This window comes from Micropterus salmoides, unplaced genomic scaffold (assembly GCF_014851395.1).
Source record: "Micropterus salmoides isolate LMB-PRFRI ecotype aquatic unplaced genomic scaffold, ASM1485139v1 Ms_hic_scaffold_19, whole genome shotgun sequence".
NCBI lineage: Eukaryota > Metazoa > Chordata > Actinopteri > Centrarchiformes > Centrarchidae > Micropterus > Micropterus salmoides.
In genome coordinates this window covers 29,211,469-29,228,092 of record NW_024041039.1, presented here as the reverse complement: position 1 = coordinate 29,228,092, position 16,624 = coordinate 29,211,469, and the positions used below count along the sequence as shown (strand labels likewise).

General features: G+C 36.5%; 1 protein-coding gene across 1 annotated transcript in view; it reads right to left on the bottom strand.

Moving 5' to 3' along the window:
* Positions 1 to 4,368: 4,368 nt before the first annotated feature.
* LOC119910947 (neurexin-3a-like) overlaps positions 4,369 to 16,624 on the bottom strand; it is a 214,598-nt gene continuing 202,342 nt past the window's right edge. Inside the window, exon 23 of the mRNA XM_038729815.1 lies at positions 4,369 to 7,099. Coding sequence (XP_038585743.1) covers positions 6,159 to 7,099 — 941 coding nt within the window. The 3' untranslated portion in view covers positions 4,369 to 6,158. The remainder of the gene's footprint in view (positions 7,100 to 16,624) is intronic.

The following is a 16,624-nucleotide window of genomic DNA, read 5'->3' as shown; positions in this document are numbered from 1 at the left end:
AATTAACTTCATATAATTTGAACAGTAGAACAAATTACAATTTTAATTGATGCTGATTTAATTGATGATGTTGATCATACAAGTGCATAGTTTCATATATTGTTATCACATATTTGTTGCCTTATTCCCAGTTGCCTTATCCACACGCTGTGCGCCTCTATGATGCGTTGCTTGAGAAAAACCTGGTATTGAAAAATATAACATTATTTATTAAGTAGATCTTTCTGTGTCACATAAAACAAGTTATATTTCTTTTAACAACCTTGTTAATTAAGTGGACTGTTTGTGTAAATAACATAAGTGGAATGCAATTGGTTTATTCTCTTTTCAACCGACGGAATAAAAATTATGGACCTAGATCATCCAGTGTGTGTGTGTATATGTCCCCCTTTACCTCCGTCACTACTCAGGAGGGGTTCACATTCTTGCAGATCGCTCATCAAATGGGTTGAGCTCCGGTGCCTGCTTTCCTCTGGTGCACAAAGGAAAGGGCCCTATCTTTCACCCGCACAAAGAGCAGGATAAGTGTTCTTGCTAGTGTCTAACTGACTCAGTTGACATTTTGTTGCCTAGTGCTCACGTTGTTTAAATAGTAAATTCACTTGAACCCATTTGTGCACCTATGGAAGTGGTGGTCTTAAAATGAGGGGTGGTGGTCACTTAATTTATGAGAATAAATTGCACTACATGCAAGTAGCCTATTAATTAATATGATTCCCAATTAAACTGTACAACATATTTGAGGTGTTCTTCTGCAGAAACAGATATCTACGTTTGTGTTTATCATCCTAAATCTGTTTTTTTTGTGCACTTCAGGGAACATCACTCAAACAGGTGGCTTTAAGCCTATAATACTGAGATGCAATGGGATGGTGATGGTGCAGTGGATAAGATGCATGCCTTTGGTGTGAGAGACTCAAGTTCAATTCCCCGCTGTGACACATCCACCAATGTGTCCCTGAGCAAGTCACTTGCTGCAACCTCTGACATAAACAGCAATTGTAAGTTGCTTTGGATAAGAGCATCAGCTAAAATGAATAAATGATTCATTTTAGCAGAAGAATATGATGGCAGAAGGATTTCAAACAGTTTCATCCTTCTGCCATGTAAGCCGTTTCTCATTTCCCCAGTTCATGTGCGTACGCATGGTTCAGAGTTTACATGGAGGACCGCAAATTCTCCCATCAAGTTTGTTTTTTATAGATGGAAAGTATTGTATGCATTTTTCCAGCCCTGTTTTGAGCGTACGTACTGTTTATAAATGAGGCCCCTGAGTGGTGATTTCCTACAAAGAGAGGCAGCTGGGTTGATCTGAACCGTGAGTTTTGTGATCTGTTGCATCACTAGTGAAGTAGCATTGATCACTCTATGGGGGGGATAAATTTTGTCCCCACTGGGGAGAAAAATAATTCAGGAGAGGCATGGATATATAAACCAGAAAGGGGGAAATCCCACACATCCCCCCCGGCAAATCGTGTCCTGGTTATAACCATATTACAAATTACATGTTTGCAAAATATGTATATGCAATACGTAATTTGACACAAATCAAAGTTCTGTATACCCCTTTATGCCCCATGTACACTTCATTTCTCTTTTTGCAATAAATACTTAAGGAGAAAAAGAATCTGATTATTTCCACAAAACATTAATGAGTCACCACTCACCCCTCTCTTTCCAAGCGAGCAGGAGAAGCGACGGTGGCCGACACGCTCTGATGGCCTGTGTGGGCCTCCATTTGTCCAAATTTTTATTTTTTTCTTACTTCTAATAAACCAGTCGACTACTACAATGCTACAACTAACGTTACTTGTGCTTCTTCTTTGTATGTATTCAATGCAGTGATGAAACACACTCTGTCCAATCAGGCTACAGTAGAAAATGGCAGCGCAACACAGTAATGTCTATCTAAGAGGACCCGCGGTGTATGTAGATAGAAATGGCTCATTCTAAGATTAAAAAAACGTATTGGTTCATTATGTAAGGTCTTATACACTGCTCCTAAATATTACACATACACACTGAACCTTTAACGTTAGGTGACTAACTAGTGAAACTTACTAGGCGACATCATGATGGATGACCACTTTTTAACATAGGACAACCACACAGGAGCTATTTGTCAGATGATGTCTTGGGATGAATGGCACTGAACTACAAGCAGTCCACTAGTAAAAACTTCTACTTACCTGTATCAGGCTTTGCATGGATTCATCTTCCTGTCTGGTTTCCAGACACAATCAAAGAACCACCATGTTGAGTTTTTTAATAACAACTAGGTCATCCACCTCACCACCCACCCACACACACAAACTGTAAGCAACGATGGTGATCAGATGAGCAAGGTGGTAATCTTGACATTGTACAATATCCTTGCTGCACCAAAGTAAGATATTTTTGGTCAATTATTTCACATCTTTTATTATATACACTATCTCCTGATGTAGGTAATATGTAGATGGAACATTTTGAGCAGATTCCTCTGCCAATGGCCTCTACGCCACTGTAATGGTACCAGTATGTGTATGACACTTTCACTAAAGCGTACTGCTCCAGGATCAGCAGCTTCATGTAACACATCAGTAACATCAGGTTGGACCCTCCTACATATGGCACCCATCTCAGTGAGGAGGGGCCATTCAGCATTTTTGAACAGAAATGGGAAACAATCTCCTCCATTATATAACCACCTGTTTTCACCTGATTATAATTACATGATGTGAAATGCATTTAAAATATCAGAGAACCTTGAAGAAAATTGGACCTGTTATCACACTGATAATAAATGAGCTGCAAATATGCAATCATGATGCTTGTGAAACACAAATAAATTCAGCAAACCAATTCTAAACCATACTGGATATTTAGAATAAGAATAAGAATAGACGTTTGATGCCACCGAGGCATGGTGGGTCCGGAACGTGATGCAGGCTCTTCCAGTGGCCATATGTTTCCTGTTGCTGGTGTCACCTGGCTCTGGATGAGTATCAGAAAATAAATGGCTGTCTCTTTGATTTAGTTGTACATTACATTTTCCAATGAATTCATGATGGAAAGGCTGTAAGGAAAGTTAAGATGGCAAAATTCCTGTGCCAAGTTCTTATTAAATTTTACAAAGGAGCACCCTCACCACTTGGCATGGGAGGTGCACGGCCCAGGTCATTAGGGCTCCGCAGCAGGTGATTACAACAGATCGAAACAACATTGGTTCTATCTACCGAGCAACAGTGATAGCAGTGAGGTGAGGTGCCTGCGCAGAGGCCAAAGGATACTAAAATACAACATCCACCCCAGCCATTGCCTGTTCACCTGCTGTCGTCTTAAAAGAGAAAGAGAAGTGTCTGCTGTGGTACCACCAGACTGCAGATCAGCGTCTTAATTCCTCCTCAGCACTACACCATCCGAAATGTAGACAAAGCTTTCTGGTTGGAAATTGTTGATGTCACATACTTTCGTGCATCAATAAGAATTGAGCATCATTTGAATTAAAGGAGACCTATTACAATTTTCCATATTTTATGATTTATCTACAATGTTACAATGTTGGATGTTCATGTTAAACATGACCAAAGCATAAAATAATGAGGTTAGAAATCTCTGTGAGCAAAAACCTCATTTTCCTCCTGTTCTGAATACTGTTTTCTACCAACGGCTCCGTTCTACGACACACGGAGCTACACGGAGCTGGTGTATATTGTATTATATTATATTGGTGTTCCATATACTGTACAGTCATTTGCTCCACACAGCAACGCTCAGTCTGTCTGTACCGCTTAGGGACAACAACAGCCTGGTAATATGCTTCAGGTCTTGGCCAATCAGAAGACAGTGAGGGGACTTAAAGTGACAGGAGCATCTAAAGCTTGTTTCAGACATACACTGAAATGAAGGCCTACATGAAGAGCCAGTATAATTTAAATAATATAGTATAGTATAGTATATAATATAATAAAGTATTTTGAACTTTGAATCATGCAAAGCTGCTATAAATAAGTCACAGAACTACAACATAGGACTGGAAATAGGTAGTACAATAGGTCTCCTTTAAAACCTGAGGACAGTTGTGAGGTTGTTTGCTCAATGTGCCAGGGCGCTGTTAGTGAAATCTGATCAAACCACACCTGATGAAGGAGATTAGCGAAACGTTGATTGTTGCTTATTTTGTCATTAATATTGAACTTTATAACTAAGTCAAAGCTGCCTAATTTTCTCTTGCGTGGTGAGTCTACAATGATCTATGCTGAGCATTACAGCAAATATTAAAGTGGTATAATATTGCTAAAAGTGATTTCACAATTGGATTTATCCAAAGACTACAGTATAATTTCAGAGAAAAAAAGAAAGTTTTATTTGTTATCAAACTGATGAAAAAAAGGTTATGAAAAGTAACTATTATAACACAAAAAAACTGAAATTCAGGCAAGAAAAACACTGCACCTCCACAGCATTAAAATGACTATGGCAGATAATGGAAACGTAAAATGGACAGTAAAATATTGTCAAAATGTTAACTTATGATAAAGATGTGACAAGACAATGGTTTGAGGTTACTTAGGGTGACTAAAAAACACCATTTTAGCTATTTTATACTATGAACCCCCATCCATTATAGCCTCTTGTGTTTTCTGTCTTTGTCATAATTCAGACTTTATTCTCTTTCAAAACGAAATAACACTAGTGTAACCCAGAACAAGAAAGCCATGATACAGAAGGAAGGGCACCTTGTATTTGTTGGACAACTGCAAGTAGTTAAATATTCATGCAACTTTAGAAACATCTCTGGTTAGATCTCTAGGCTAACAATATATTTTTATTCTTTATGAAATATCAATATGATTCTCCACATTCTGATTAAAGTTTTTCTCCATGTAAATCAACAGTAAATAGATTTTTGTCATGAAATACGCTGATAAACCATATTTTCAGTCTGTACAATAGAGGTACTAAAAATTACAACTGTCATGGTATATGTACAATTACCTACCTACAAAGTACAACAGCTAGCATGTATTAAAATATGTAAACAAATTTCTTGTTTTTTGACACAGTTGACTGTGACAGCAGATAGAATTCACACTTCAACATTTGATTTATTTCTGTATACACATTTGTTAACAGTGTTACTGCTTCCTGACACCTCCATAGAAAAAGAGAACGATAGGCAATGAACCAACATACAGTTTTGCAAAAAGATAAAACCACCACTGTCTGTGCATCAATAATAGACCTTTTCTTTAAGAGATAGTTTTTTTTTTCATGGATAACATTTTAGAGGGGTTCAAGAAGATGAGAGGGGCTAAGTTCTGATCTGAAGATGAAGAACTGTTTGGCATCAAAGAGAACATGGTCCAAGTTGAATACTGTATACTGGACTTTTACTGTACTGTACTTTACGGTAGAATTAGGATGGCATGCATTTTACAATCAGTCGCTTGTTATCAAGAGAACCAGCCACGTCTTTCCACAAAGTGATTCATTGTCTGTCAGACAATGAGAATAACTGTGGTGAATCAGATGCCAGAGTGAACAGATTCTATGAGATCTGCCCATGGCATTTTGCTCACTTGGTGCCATTTAATACACAGAAATATTTTTCTTTTCTTGCTCTTCTTTTTGTCATTTTTTACTTTTGTTTAAAGCAAAAATAAGTTAGACACCACATTTCTATTATGTATAAACCATAAAAATGTGTCATATTGTACAAGAGTCCTTTTTTAGTTTTACAATGATGGTGTGCCTATCCCCCTCTTGTTAAGCACTACATGTTGCTTACATGCTGAAAATGTATAAGATTATGAGCCTTTGTAATTAACAATTTTACAAAAAAGTTTTTTGTTTAATGCCAAGGATCACATAGCTCTAAAAGTCACTTAGGAGAATGATGTAGCTGTGAAATATTTCTATACTGATAACGTCTCTGACCAGATAGAAGAGTAAGGTCTCTAAAGTTGCTATTTAGCCTTGTCATTATGCTTACAATAGTAAGTGTGCTTTATATTACAGTACATGTCATCAGTTCAACTACTCAGCACAGTATAAGATTATTCAAGTTCCACGTTTACCATCATTTGTCATAGCTCCTCACAAGGAAACTGATAAGTAAATGTTCTCTCAGTGCTTTCTTTCTTCACTGTCTCATGTTCATGAAAGTCTCACAGTCACACATAATACTCCTTATCCTTATTTTTTTGTTTCTTGTTGCTGCCTTTCAAGCTCTGCTGTTTGTCCTTCATAACAGCGCCATTGCTCTGCACAGCTGAGTTGGTTATGTAGTTCCTGCTCTCGTCCACCTGGTAGGAGCCTTCATCCCTGTTCCTGTACTTATACATGGCATACAGAAGGATGAGGATGCACAGGGCAGCGGCCGCCACTATTCCGATGACCATCCCGGTGGTGCTGCTAGATTCACGGACCACTTCCGAGGGCCCTGGAACTCGCCTCACGCCCGGCTCTGTGGGGAGTGCTGTGGGTATATTACGGAACATTGGGGAGGTTATTAATGGGCCCCTCAGCTTGGTGCTGTCTACTTCAAAGGATGTGGGCAATGGGAGCAACACTAGGTCGGGCTGGGGTTTTAGCTCGCGGTTATTCATTTTGCCAGCCGGCTGTATGGCCGGAGCATTGTGGAGGGTTGCGGTGGAGGCAGAGGTGGCGGTGGTGCGGCTCTGGTCGGCGGTTAGTGGTATGGCGGTAGTGGTAGTCCTACTGCGTCTGGAGAATGAAGGTTTGTTAGGTCTAAAAGTCTTGGGCGCATGAGCTTTGTAGCCACCTTCAAAGCCTGACGTGGACAAGGTCTTATCTGTTACCAAGGAGAAGGTCGTGTAAAAATCTTCATCATCAGTAGAGGGCAGGTAAGACTTGAACGCTTCCCCAGAGCCATACCCCGATATCACCAAGCCATCATCATCACAATCATCGCTGCCTCGGTCCAACAAGCAAGGTACCCCCGCCTCAGTGGCCTTGGACAGGGACTCTTTGGTGGTCTCAATAATGGTGAGGAGTGGGTGGTGGGTTGAGGGAGTGGGAATGAAGGGTGCACGAGGAGCTACAGAGGGGTGCGCTAATGGATCCTCAAGTACTGGGATGACTAACTCAGCTCCTGGGGTTGGAGACAGACAGGTAGTAATGTTAGAGGGCAGAATGGGAGTTTTATAAAATATACTAAATTAGATAAATCTTAAAAAAAAAAAAAAACAGGCAATGATTTGACCAAAATTTATAATAAGATAATAAACATATCACATATCAATTTAAGACTGGACTTTAAGATTAAACTAAATTAAGATATAGGCTATTTTATATTTCTGATATACATTTCAAAAGGCTTAAGAGGTGTGCAAGGATGAGCCAGAAAATTGAAGTTGCTTTGTGCAATGTTCTCAGTATAGTTGTGTATACTTTGTTCTTTCTCAACATCTTAAGAGATTGTTAAGGGAAAGTACAATCTTCAAATATAAACTAATAAACTTTATATACTAAATACAAATAAAGGAAACTGTATTCAGCAGAGTACTTACAATCAAAATATACTATAGTTATTTCATTTTCCTCCTTTACTGAATTATAAGGAAAACTTCCAATAGCAAAAAATGCTTTTCATTTCACTTCACCTGCAAAAGCATTTATTTAGATACAATAAAATGCATTACCCAAACTATTGATTGCGATCATAATAAAAAGACAGCAATGTCACTGCACAATGACTCTCCGATCATCTTAAACCTCTTGCTTTTTCATAGTAATACAGAAAATTGTAGTTATAGTTCTACAAACATTTCTCAGATGCAGAGCTGTTCTGGAGGTAAAAGTGATATCAATCTTACAGTTAAATTGCAGTGTGGATAGAAACTTAAACCCTCCATCAATGAACTGGATGCCAATCAATGATTTATTTATACAAAAAAAAAAAGTTTGGTCAATCTGATATTAAATAGGTAAATAGGATGCACATTCCATCCTATATATTTAAATTCGTCATTGGAATAATTAAGCACCCAAATACAGCTACAATCAACATCCTTATTGCCATGTGTTGTCATTTTAACACAACAATTAAGAACATCTTTCTCGTCTTGCTTTTTCACTGGCTTCACGTTACTGTTTCTTGACAAGATTAAAAAAAATATATACTTCATTGCATATTTACTTTATTTGACAATGATTCTGTCAAAAGAGTAGCTCTGTGACCAAGAAAATGCAGTGTAACTATAACTTCGATTTTAAGATTATACAATGTCAATGGCAGAGCAAAGTCAGCTGAATGCTCATCCTTTGTGTACTAGCCTGAGTGAAATATGTACTTTTATTCAATGTGTGTTTTCCAGCTTCATTTTGTAGTTAGACTCTTACTCACTGGAAGACAAAATCAATTTATACATACATGCTCTTAAATATTACAGCTCAAAAGATCAAATCAGACCAATTCAATTCCAACTGAAGTTAATGATTTTAATGAATCTGCCATAATGGAAAGGTGCTACTGTTATATTGTTGGTTTACCACCATTGTTGGAAAATTGTTGGTTTAACAGTTTAAATTTGGACCTCGGCAAAAGGATTTATCACAGAAGGTGCAGTTAGTTAAATTGCTGCACACAATACAAATCTATATATTGGTACTTTTGTGACAACCAACAATTGACAAACCATTGAAGACGTATGTGTTAACACCTTACACACATTACTGTAACAGGTAGAGTTATTTCTTGATCAGTTTGCCAATTCTTGACCGTACTCCATTTGTCTTCCTGAGCGTGGTCACTGTGGCAAAGCTAGCTGTTGGTGGTCAGTAAATACTTTAGTACAGTAAAACTGTAGACTAGCTGCTTGTTAAACAGTGAAGTTTTTTCTGTATTTGTTAATATGGAGGTGTATCTGATTTACAGTCGTTGGAATGGGCTTTGTCGGTGCTGGATTTAGTAACTTACCGAATATTGCAATTCAGTAATAACAAAAATCTTTAAATTACCACATTTCTAACACTGTAAATTAATAAGCTACAGCCGTACCTCTTCAGTCTTTCCACATTTATTTTCTGTGACCTCTGCATTATTCCCATCAATGCTTAACAGCACAACAAGGTTTGATATATGCCAAAAACTTATTTATTATTAGGAGAAGTGCAAAAACATTTGATTTACTTCTCATGGAAATGTGATCTCAAGCAGGTGTCACTGGAGTGAACATTCAAAGTGCCATTGACATGGAAGGTATGCACTGACATCAAGTATGTGCATACTGACTCTTTGATGCACATTCTAAATTCTAAATAAAGCAAACTGATATGTGACTCACAAATTATCACAAACACCAACATGTACATTCACAAGCACACAAGACACAGGCCATTTTATTCTATAATTTCAAACAATAAAACAGGCTCAAAGAAATGTCATATAACTTGATCAGAGATGCAGTTTGCAAACATTTACTACCAGATGCTGCTTACAAACAGATGATCACATTGTCTCTGAGGTAGTCCTCATTTCTTAAAGGTAGTACATGTAGCATATTGTGTTCAAACAGCTTATTACTAAATACTCAATAGCGAGTCAGCCTATATTCAGTTGGTTTTTCTTGGATCAAATCTGTTCACATGTGTTGTTTTGTGTTTATTTGGAATAAAAAGAAGAGAATTGTTTGCAAAATCAGCAACTGAAGCATATGTGGCCGAATAGTATTAAGTTCAATGCACGAAAACCTAAAAGCTTTGGAAGGCCCGTAAGGATTAGTAATCAATATGAGAAAACGATCTCCACTGACTGTTAGACAACAGTTTACAACGGTTAGGAATTGGTTGTGAGTCCCCCAACAGATCTAACACCTACATATTTTAAAATGATTGTTGTTTCCCATAGCTTCAAACAATACAGTGTTGTGAAATTGCTAAAATTGCTACATGTAACACCTACCATGTTCATTAGCGACTTTGTTTTAAAGTGTGATATACACAAGAATAAACATTTTGAGATGTTACACTCCTCGCATTTTACAAACTGCATCTTTAAAAAAAAATATTCAAAAAGAGTGATAAATACTGTATATATACTCAACTTACATCAACAAATTGCCCGCATGATTTAGGCATGAAAAAAAGAATTTACAAAGGAAAAGTTGTGTAAGAATGTTGGATAGCTGCTTGGTACCGTTAAAGATCATTTTTATCCATTGTAGATTGTGTTCTATCTTAAAACACGACGGTACAGGGAGGCAACAACACATACATCCACACCACATAACATAAAAAATAAACACCATAATTCTGTTTTTTTTTATGTTTTGTTTTTTCTGGTAAATAATTTGTTTTTACAAAAAAATGTGTATCTACATGTTTTTTCATTGCAATAGACTTCAATAGTATCTAAAATCTATTCATGTTACAATTTTTGCTTAAATTGTCATTTGTTTTTTTAGTGAAGAATGGATGGATGGCTTTATATTTTAATATATCTAAAGACAAGGGAGAAGGTGAAGAAGGGGTGGGACCTATGAACATACTACATAGGAAATGAGGGTGATGAGGGTGACAGTGTAAGTCAGTTGCCATGTCCATGTAAAGGCAGTACGAAGCGGTCGGGCGGCATTAGAGCTTTTGGCTGTAAGGAAGGGATGGGGATATACAAACAATGAGCAATATACATGCCCATCTACAGAAAAGAACAGAAGAACTCTACCACTGACAAGTCTGACAAACCCTAAACTGCAACTTCTTAGCCATGCAATTCATTTGTTTTTTGTCTTACAGTGAAAATATTATTTAGCAAAGATTAATTTCTTTTGTCAAAATAGATTTTTAAAAATCTGAAAAAAAGGAAGATATGTGAGAAGTTGATCTGGAACTGAAACATTGATTGTGCAACTCTTGTTGCAACTTTTACTTTTAAATTCAATATTTGTCAGAAAGGCATACTGTAGGAAATAAGACACACAAGTTAGTCACTGAAATAGTTCCAAATCCAAAAAAGTCAAATTATATCAAAAAAATTTCACACTGTGATCTAAATATTATCGGATTGACAAAAAAAACAAACCAAACATACTTAATAAGCCAAAAACCATAATCAGAACCAAAATGCCAGTGATCAATTGGATAAATACAAAAAATATGACCAGTCAAAACTATCAAATGAAAATGTTAAGATGAAATAACAAAGTCATTTAAAATTTTGCACACACTACAACCAGATGCACACAATAGAAAACAGACACTGTTGAGAGAGGCACTCGACTGGAGGACGGGCTCCTCTCTCATGTGTTTCTTGATGACAAATATATCTGTAATGTTAGTCTTTAAACATGAACCGGCCGTGCAGTCTGGGTGTACATCAGAGAGAGACGGTACTGGCTGAGAATGGGTTATTTTTGTTGTTATTATTTTTTGGTTTTGTTTTAGTTGTACTGCAGGATGTTGATGCATGCTTAAAGTAAGTTGCATTTAGGGAAAGTAGAAAAGAAACAACACAGCAAACTGGGGGGCATGTAAGACTAATGTTAGAAAAATAGGAGACGGACACTGTGTCCCAATCCCTTACTATAAACGTGCGATTAATGTAACAGTTTGTACTGGCACGAAACAACATGTGATACTGCTGATACAACATGTGTGCAGACAGACATCAGTCAAACTGCAACTATGTAAGGCTATAACCAATTCTCTTCTATGTCCATTGGCCATAGCTTTGTAACATAATAGTAACCATTATCACCACCCTCAAGTAGTTGTAGTAAATAAATTCAGAATGTATATTCAGAATGCAAACTGACAAACTGTTTGAGTATACATCTTGTCAGTTTTCCAGTATGAACGCACTGCATACCCCCACCCTCTCACCCCTGATACCAACGAGAGAGGAAAAAACAACCTGGTTAAAATTTGAGTGTAGTATGCAATTGGGACACAGCTCAAGTTTAACCAATAGCAGAGGGGAAGTGGAACAAAATAAAAACACAACACATATATTAACAATATTTTGTCATGTACTATGTGAAATGCAATTAATTTAGGATTCAAGTATGATAAAGAGTCAAAAGACAAGCTTAAAGCTGATATCCGTAACACTGTACGTGTTGTCACCCTGTGCAGTGGTGAAAGGTGTGTTCCAAAGACGGCAGTTGGAAATGGAAACTGCAGTCTGTTTAAAAGCTTGCATTTTATTTTAACCAGCCAAAGTAAAACTTGCTCAAACATAAGCTGTTGAATTTGTTGCATGACATGTCGTGTGTCGTCAGAATGGCATCTATGTTAATACTAGAGGAAGATTAATAAAATGACTCACTGATGTAAGAGCCAATAATAACAGTGAAACTCAACTTGATGCCACACAATGTTTTTTTTACCTAGGCATATAGTGAATATGTAGCACTTGCTTTACATTTACATCAGCACTTTAGTAAAGAAAACACTATAAAAATGTACCCTCAGAACAACAGCTACCCAGTGTAATAGCTTTCCTACAGTCAGACTCACGATTAGACTAAAAAAACAAAGCTTGTGTGGATACAGTGCTGCAGTACACCACTGCTCAGAAGAATATGTAACATTTATTGACTGAAAAATATTACGACATGTATTACGATACCAGCTTTAACCTCATACTGTCTTTTGACATATGATTCAATATTTTGCCTTATGCAAACCACATGGTTTTACCATGTAGATAAAAATATAATCAGAGAGGAATTCCATAAGATGGCACATATCTGACTATTCTATGCCTATTTGAAAAGGAACAGAGATCAGTGGTTGCCTAGAAGGCAAGAAACATGTTTAAAAACATGCTTTAGAAAAAGGTAATTTTATGATTCATTGCAGAGAAATATTGTCTTTTAAAAAGGGTCTATTCACCAATTATGATTTAAAACACTGTGAAAAACAAGTTCTGTGAAACCGCAAGCACATGTGGTGTATAAACACATTTGTTTGTAAAGCAGATTTAATGAAAACCTTTTGACTTTTCATATGATTTCGTTAACAGTGTTCCATGTTTTTTGAGTAAAACAACAATTTTTATCAAGTTTTTAAAGACTAATTTTAATATGATTTATTTTATCTCTTAACCTTTACCCACAGTATAACTTTTACTTTTATCATAGAGCTTCATTTGTTTTTGTTTTTTTAATATTATAGTGCTTTCTTAATAATTTGAGAATTATTCTTTGTTATTCATTTTTCATTCAGTTGTGATAAAGACTATCAGCAGTTCAGCTTACAATTTATAGGTTAGCGGCCTCATGCTTCGCGGTATATCTATTTCTAGTTTTGTGTTTTCCTTGTATTGTTTGACTCCTGCCTGACTTTGTTGGTTTCCTGCTGCCGGCCCAGCTCACCCTGTCTACCTTGATCACCGTAATTGAGAATAAACCTGATTGCTCATGTCTTGCTTTTGGGTGTTCCGGCTCACTAATCATAACAGTCTCTCTCCCACACGTCATTAAGGTGTTTTTTTATTTATAATGGTGCACTTGTTGGAACAGCTGTTTGAAGGAATTTAGTATTAGTTTGATTATGACGAGCAGTCTGATCTCATACACATCATATTTGTTTTGAGGCTATTTGTTTTTATTTGTCATTGGTCCACAAAACAATGTTTTCACGGCCATTAAATCCTTTAAATTTCTGTTTATTGTCACCATTATTAACACAATGTTTTGGTATTTCACTGTGATCAGAGATCTTAATCGGGAAAAAAAGATTGGACTGATTGTGGATGTGCATTATGATTTGGGAGGAATAAATTTTGATCAAGAAACTGGTGAAGTGGGTCTAGACAATATTCCCACCTTTTATTTGGCAGTGTATTTTAAAACAGTATTGTGAGTCTTATTAAATATGGTTAAAAGATTTATGAGTGTATCAGTTTAAAGAAATTAACCTGGATGCTAGTGGGAAGAAATTGTATTATTAATCACTGGCCATAGGATGTTTTTGTACAAATATCATATTATATCAATCCAAATATCTATGGTCTCCAAGTGTTTAGAACCTGTTTACTTGCTCAATAAATATCTATGTACAGTTTAAAGCATAAACTATTTAAGAACTCTTCTTAATTGCCATCTTATGAAATTAATTGAAAGGAAAGGAGAACACAACAGATTTACAACAGAGAACAGAATCACTTTGATAACTTATACGGAAAAACCAAACAGACAACAGCCACACTGACAAAGTAAAGACAGTGTGGGGTGAGAGAGATGACATTCAGTGTTACTGCAACCGCAAAAATGGTTTCCAACTTAAACACGAATGCAGACAAAGCAACCAAGTGAGTCTCAATACAATGGCATGGGGTCAAGGATCAATCAAAAAGCATGCAAAGAAATGATCAAAGGTCACCCTGAAGATAATGATTTGAAGAGTTTACTCAACCACGGTACCAATGATTGCGAAGTGAAAAATAAAAGAAAATACTGGAATTTGTGGCAAAAAAAATATTTTTATGCCATACACTAAAATATGTTCAAATGCAGTATAGCATTAGGAAGGAAGTTGGTAGGTAATGGAAAGGGACTGACTGAAAAATTAGAAAGGTATTCAAACAGTTTCAAATACAACTGCCATTATTTACAGATGGTACTTTCCCTGGTACTTTCCCTGCTCAGAGTTAAAGAGGTGATAGCAAGAAAATATTTTTTTTTGCCTTCTAATTTGCTTGGAAAACAGAAATAGGGATGTTTTCATTATAATCTGCATGGTACCCCAGAATATCACCCACCAAAACGTCATGCCACACATGATGAGGCCAAAACACAAAAATGTGTTTGTGGATAATTGGCAAATAGACGGGAATGATGTCTCGATAAAATTTAGAAAACACAAAACAAAACTGGAAATAGCATTGACTCCTAAAATGATACAACAAAGGAAAAAATAAAAGCATGCCACTGTCAACGTCAAAGTGATGTTAGGGTTAGAATGGTGTGAATTTCTGTGTAAACACATGATTTGATGACTGGGGCCCTGTCTTTGTCTTTCTTCACAAATCCCCATGACTCTTGGGCGACACAGCACAGCTTTAAACCCATGTACACCACAACCTTTCACATACTCTTTGAAAAAATTTGGGAATGACCTTCAAGAAGGATAACCCAGTGGTGGTCAGCAGAACAGCACTAAAATTCCCACCAATCATGCGTCTGAATGTTATCATTAGGATCTCAACTACAAACATTTCTCCTGAGAGAAATCACAATCTGATGTTAATGCTTGATATAAAGCAAAATACGTATTTTCTTGTGAAATATCATGTAGTGCAACCCAAACTCAGTTCACCCAGCTTTTTATTTGCAAAATAGCTCTACATCATTTAAGATGCAAATATTCCTGTGTCAAAAGTCTGGTTCTATGGTGAATAGGGCCTTAATAGAAAGTCTTCTGACAATGTATTACAAGCAGGTTTATCAGTCTGAGTCCTTTATTGTTTTAACAGTGATTTTATAGTGTTTTATATAAAATGTAAGCAACAGAGGAGATGAGTGTGTGGTTTTACAGTAGCAGAAAGTTTGTTTTTTTACAGGAATTGGACATCTTGTCTTTAACATGAATACAGTACTCAACAGAAAACCAGCCGTATATGTTGTCTGTGGAAGCAGGTTATTACGACCCATATTTACGGTTATTGTTAGGCGGTTCCCTCTAGTGGCCGTAGTAATTATTACCAGATCAGTGCGCATATGGGGGTGGTTGGGCAGGATGGGCGTGACGTGATGTCACTTATGCCAACTCACAAAAGCAAAACCAAGATCTTTTCCTAAACCTAACCAAACTGTAACCGTTTCATTGGCCTTCAAACAGAGTTGAGTAGTGACATTTATTTTATTTTTTTACTTTTTCTACTGTTGTCATGTATATTTGTTGTCTATTGTGGAAAGCACTTTGGTCAACTAGTGTTGTTTTTAAATGTGCTATATAAATAAACTTGAACTTGAACTTGAAAATTAACCATGTGTTTAAGGTCACAGCTGTCGGTGTTTTGGGGAGCGGTCATATGTCTGTGGGAGTCGTCCCATTATATAGATATGAGGACATGTACCAGCCCCTTAAAGGCATTCTGTTTGCTTTCTGGGTGGACATTATGAATTAAATTCATTTTAAAAAAGCAGTAGTTTGAAAGGTTATGTTGTATTTCATATAAAATATATAACATGGCTGCTTGCTGTTTCCTGCAAAAATTAATGTTGCTAAAACATGGAAATTCCCAAATTCTTTCAAACAGATTCGCTAAGTTATAACAATTCCTAAACCTTTTAGAATTTTTAATATTTAGATACAAAAAAGACAGAATAACAAGTATACCTATAAGCAAAAAGTATGACCTAAAGAAAAGAAAAACTTGTACACAGAAATTCAATGATATCTGTTCTCTATTACATCTACCAACGCAAGCCTCTAAGTATGGAAAAACAAAAAGTAAAATACATCACTGTAGTCTAGACAACACACTCCCTTAGCAGAAAACAAAGACTGTGAAAATGTATTGTTTCAAAATGAAAATCAGTAGAGCAGTGAATGGCAGGAGCAGTGGATGCAAACACAATGTGATACATTTTGCAGCATCAGTGCAGAGAACATGGTTCACCATCATACACATTTTGCACATTTGTGATGACATGAACTACTATTCCTT